General features: G+C 46.6%; 1 protein-coding gene across 1 annotated transcript; it reads right to left on the bottom strand.

The window, feature by feature from the left end:
* Positions 1–948: 948 nt before the first annotated feature.
* Positions 949–4,127, bottom strand: LOC125508663 (scarecrow-like protein 9). The gene is made up of 3 exons (XM_048673427.2): positions 3,743–4,127; positions 1,289–3,549; positions 949–1,111 (listed from the first exon to the last, which is right to left on the bottom strand). Exons 1-2 carry the CDS (start codon positions 3,879–3,881, stop codon positions 1,358–1,360), a joined length of 2,331 nt encoding a protein of 776 aa, XP_048529384.1. The 5' UTR covers positions 3,882–4,127; the 3' UTR covers positions 949–1,111; positions 1,289–1,357.
* Positions 4,128–5,396: the final 1,269 nt, after the last annotated feature.

The raw sequence follows: 5,396 nt of genomic DNA, 5'->3' as shown, positions 1-5,396 counted from the left end.
TGCTCCAAGAACATCCTGTGTTTCTAAAAGGATCGACATCCCTGAGAAAGAACATGCCAACGGTCTGACATTACCAAAGAATACATATCCATTTACGCCATCAATTATAGTTGCCAAACAACATGTAATTTCCAGTGGCATCAGACAAGTGATGATGAAAGATCAATGTTCTTTTTTGAGTTTTTCCATCAGGAAACGTTGGTATTTATTTACCATTTTCCCTATGGTACAACCAGACTAGCACAAATTAGTTTCCATACATAAAATACAATAACCATGGAACACAATCTACATAGCACATATGGATGTCAGCACCCCTATTTTTCAGCTTTCTAGAAACACGATGACGTGAGTTTCGGAAGTTTCTGACTGGGTAAACTAATAGAACCCTAGAGAGATTAAGTACAGGTATCAAAGCCCTTGAGTTGTGACAACACATAATCTTAAAATAAATTAGCGGCATGAAACTGTGAATCCCGAAGTGTGTGAAACAGGATCATGCCAATTTAGTTGACAAGCTCATGAGCCTTATTAACTTACCTACTTAACTATTAGTCATGAAAATTCACAAGTAATCTCATGTCTTGCTTAATTATTTCATACAACAATGCAATTGGGTGCTTCAGTTAGTTGTCTGATCAGATTACAACAATGGGCATCAAACAACAAGAACCAGACATGGCTCTGACCTTTGTTAGGCTCATGATGATAAAATGACTGCTACAAAAAACATATATACCCATTGAATTGATGATGCTGAACCCAAACTCGTTCTTATTAGCATAGATATCATACACTCAAGGAAGTCAAAAGTAGAAACCTTATGATACTGGGCACTTGATTAATTGATTAACTAATATAGAAGCTGTGATTTGGTTACTACTAATTAGGATGGTCATAGAAGTAACTAGAATGAAGAAAAGTAGGAATTAAATAAAGTAACAGTACCATGGCCAAGGGAGAGCTCAACCACTGCTCCTTTCCTCTAGCTTATCTTAGTACTGCCTAGTGGCTACATAGTCATAGATGCAACTACACTGAATTCGTATACAAGCACCCACATTAATCCGGTGCAGTGTGACAAGAGTCCTGTCATTCTTCAAGCCAATTCCTGGAGAAAAAATATTTTACGACATTGTCAAATTTCTGCTCCAAGAATCTATTGCACGTTCTTGAAAACCACAGTGCCAAAGATACATAGAGTTACACCATCAATTATTACAAATATTGTTGCACCTAAACAACCACTTACTAATACTATTGTACTTAAGAATAGCCCAGTGCATACCTTGGAATACTGGTGACTTGGCCAAGCTCTGCCTTCAACAATGGTGTAAGAGACATGCAGACGAAGAACCTAACTGTTATTATGCTTCCATGTAGTTATAGCATAAATTATCCTTCCTTTCCACCCTTGGAGGAGCCATCCACTGTCTTCGTCTATGACAAAATCTTTGTGATATATATCTTTCACTTTGTCTTTGGCTTTTATCACAATGTCCTGGTTTAACGGAGACTGAACAAATCCAGCCCTCAGGTTCCTGACTTGCCACTGTTTATATGTCTCTGGTCTCTCGACTCTGTCTGAGCCCTCACATGCAATCACATTGAGTGCCTCTCGGCCAAAGAGATCCCTCTCTATGAGCCTACGCTGGTCATCATCCCGCGGCACAGTTGCCTCAAGCATGTCAAACAATGCAGAGAAATGGAACAATGCCTCACGGAAACGTGTGATGAAGAAAGGAACACTGTATGACCCATTCACAATCCCATGGATGAAAATTGCTGGATTCACTTGCCTTATAGTGTTGAGCACCCTATTCCTAGGGCTGTCTACAGCCACTGTTTCGTCAATAAGATTTCTGAAACGGTACAGGCAATTAACAATCACCACTTCGTCTTTGCCAACCTTGAGATCCTCAGCACGGATGGTTTCCCACTTTGATGCTATGCCATGGTACTCAAAAGGCACCTCAAACTTCTTGGCATACTCCGCAAGCCTCTGTCCCGTCTCTTCGATGCGCTCGGTAGGGCGGAAACCAGGCTCGGGTACATCAATTCCCGTGATGCGAAGAATTGGTGGACCACCTTCCCTCTTGGAGAGACGCCTGATGAGGCATGGCCATTGGAGGCCAAAATAAATGCCAAAGTCAATTATGTGCACCTTCTTTGCATTTTTTGTCATGCTCAAGATTGTTTGATTGGAGAGGAAATGTGAGAGCCTCTTGAATGGGCATGCTGCAAAGTAAAGATGGTACGCCTTAAGCATGTCGGACGCGGTTGTCCGCTTTGCTACAAGCCTATGGTACTGCTGGCTCCCTGTACCAGCCAAGCGAGCCTCGAGACCCTGTGCAAAGCAAAACGCCAGCCTCTGGCTGCCATCCCCATTTACCTTAGAATGCTGTTTTATTTGCTTCAGCAACTCATTAGCAGTTCGGCGGTCATCAGCTGCCACTGCCTGTGCACAGTGGATGAGGATGGTCCTAAGGTCCACCACATCATTTTTTGTCGGCTTCCTGCCCCGTGTCTTCACCCCAGTTGTTCCTTTCGTTTGAATGACCTGAGAATTCTTGGAAGCTTCGCTGCGCATCTTTTCTCGCAGAACTGTAGCCTTCTTTTCAGTTTGACGAAACAAATCATCAAACATCTCAACCCAATCATCAGGCTCATCGGAACAGAATGCAGATTGTTTAATGTTTCGTCCTTCTATCAAGTCAAGATCTTCGCTCTGTCTGTTTTTCTTGGCCTTCAAGACCTCTGTCCTGCTGACATTGAAAGGAATGCCTTTCACTGCTTCTTGAGGCTTTGAGACACCAGCAGCTTCTAAATCAATCACTAGCTTATCACCACCAGGGAGAAACTTCTGTGCTTCCTCGACACCTCTCCTGAAATCCCAAGTTGGAAGGCTCTCGAACAAATACTCGGGGATCCTGCCGTTGGTGATCAAAGGATCTCCTAGTGACTCTGCTGCATCAGAAACACCACTTGATGAGGCAACCAGTGGCTGAGAAGATCGGCCACAGAAGCCGCGATAAGCTTCCAGCTGCTCAGAGTGTCCAACATTATGGCACTGGTTGCTATGAACAGCACCACCGATGCTGCCGCTAGTACCCACACTGGACAAGGACTGGGCATGACCGCTGCTGCTGCTCTCACTGGGGCTGTCCAGGGACCAAGTGGTGAGCGTGCGGTCAGGGGACGGCGGGAACTTGTGCCCAAGGATGTCATAGAAGGGCTTTGCGGTGGCACGGAGCGTGGCGGACTCCTCCTGGTACACGCTGACCTTCTCATCAATGTCCTCCTCCATGAGCATCCGGCTGATGTAGTTGAGCGACTCGTCGGAGATGAACTCCCAGTCTTCGGGGTTGTCGGTCTCTGTGTTGGTGGCCCTGGAGAGGGTGGCCACGGGAGCATTGGGACTGGGTTCCGCGGCCGCATGGTGTGGGATCACCGGCTGCGGATCATTGAACATGAAGTACTCCGGTGCTCCGCAGAACTGAATCATTGAGTGGATCAGTGAGCCTGAAATGGTCTGGTGCTCCACAGAACCTGCGAAACATCATGGAATTCTTCAGTCAGAGAGAAGATGTCAAGCGATTGAGTTTGGGGTGAACCATCTATTTGATTTCTGAGCAGAAAATAACAGGAAGGAACACACTGACTAAAGCGCTGCAGTTCACGGACTTGGCAGGCTGGTGGCGATGACAGGCGGATCACGGACTGACGCTGGCACCATGCTCACCTGAAGGTATCGATCCTTGGCGAGGCGGGCGGTGGCGGAGGGACCTCGCGGCCGCGAGGCCGAGGCCGAGGCCGGTGAGGTCCTGCGCGGGCGGGGCGGCGTGCGCGAGATCGCGGGGAGGCTGCGGGGTCGATGTCATCGCCTGCCGCCTCGTCGCCGCCGCAGCCGGGCCTCCGGTAGCCGCGCGGGATCGGCGGGGGAGGAGAGAGGGGGGCGCGGCGAGGGGCAGACAGAGAGAGAGAGGGGGAGAGAGGGGTGATTTGATTGGGGAGGCGGATCAAGTGTGCGCGGCTGGGCAGAGGGATTCCTCCTTTTGCTCAGTTCCCCAGCGGCGAGGTCTCTCGGGAGTTGGACCCGGAGCTGGTAAAAGGAAAAAAGAAATCGCGTCCCGTGATGGTGGCTGGCTAATAAGTAAGTCGAGTAAAAGATAATCGAGGTCTCAGAGATTTCCAGAACCTCGATGATGGTGGCTCCTGCATGTGAGGGTTTTCTTCTTTTCAGCACCGCGAATGCGACGCCCCCTCCGCAGGATTACGCTTTGATTACACCCGCCACGCAAGAGTTGGAGAAACACCCTCCCTCTCGTGAGCAAAATACATTTTGGCACGTGTGCTGATGGGCAGGCACGCACGCACCTACACCGTCGTTCATCTGTGCCGTGATCTGAAAACTCTTGTTTTTCCTAAATGATTAGATATATTATAAAAGTTTATCAAAATGCAGAGAATCTCAAACATAATAGAAAATATATCAAGATTTTAAGACCACCGAACGATGTTAGAACGAGTCATCAACGCGCAGGGCCGGTCCTAAGATTTCGGGGGCCCGGGGCAAAAAACAAAACCGGGGGCCCTTTATGCATCATGATTTTGATATTTTTAAAAAGGGGTTACTCTTAACTTTTTATCGATGGAGTGAAAAAACGGCATGTCGACTTAGTTTTGTAATTTAACCGAATATAATTATATTAATTCTATCTTTCTTTAAATTTTGCCAAGGAAGTTGCACGCAGTGTATATTTCATATATAGTGTGCCACACACAAAAAATAATATTTGAACGGATCCTTATCACGCAGCTAGAATTACTTTATAATTTACAATGCTAAAATTAATTTAGCCACTTAAATAAATTAAATCGATCATGCATTCTCTAATTAATTCATCTCAGCTATTAGTATCACTACTCCATGGATCCTAGTAGTCATTCTCCCCCATTGTGTTTCGTCGACTACCAACACAGCCAGATTCATTAATCAGAAAGCCGGACAACTATACCCTACTCTTCTTCGCTAATTCACCAGCTACTCCTATCTAGCAGAACCTAGATAGCTCTTGGATGATGAATCAAGAAGATGCTTACCTATTCTGTTGTTCAAAACTGGGGTATTGTTGCTCCTGTCCGACCAACATGAAATCACCCGAGCCGCCGTTGAAGGAGGAAGCATCGGTGAGGCCTCAGCGGGAGGATGTTGTGGCGGCGGGAGTTGTGCCTGATGTGTGCTTAAGGGATTTGTTTGCGGCTAGGTCGATCGCTGATGTTGTTGTGTGTGGGCCAGTGGGCCTACACGTGGGAAACGGAAATTCCACTAATTCAGGGAATCGTTGATTTACTTGCCCACTACTGCACCTTCATGTACAAGGCATTTTTTTTAG

This window comes from Triticum urartu, chromosome 5A, assembly GCF_056163025.1.
Source record: "Triticum urartu cultivar PI428250 chromosome 5A, HENAU_Tu73, whole genome shotgun sequence".
In the NCBI taxonomy this organism is placed as follows: domain Eukaryota; kingdom Viridiplantae; phylum Streptophyta; class Magnoliopsida; order Poales; family Poaceae; genus Triticum; species Triticum urartu.
The sequence above is the reverse complement of the archived record's forward strand: the minus strand, read 5'-3'. Positions and strand labels throughout refer to the sequence as shown.

What these genes read in the sequence shown, in the direction of transcription:
- LOC125508663 (XM_048673427.2), bottom strand. Translation starts at nt 3,881, where the DNA reads ATGACATCGACCCCGCAGCCTCCCCGCGATCTCGCGCACGCCGCCCCG. An exon ending in CCAAGGATCGATACCTTCAG is followed by an intron (nt 3,550 to 3,742) that starts GTGAGCATGGTG and finishes GATGTTTCGCAG; the next exon opens with GTTCTGTGGAGCACCAGACC.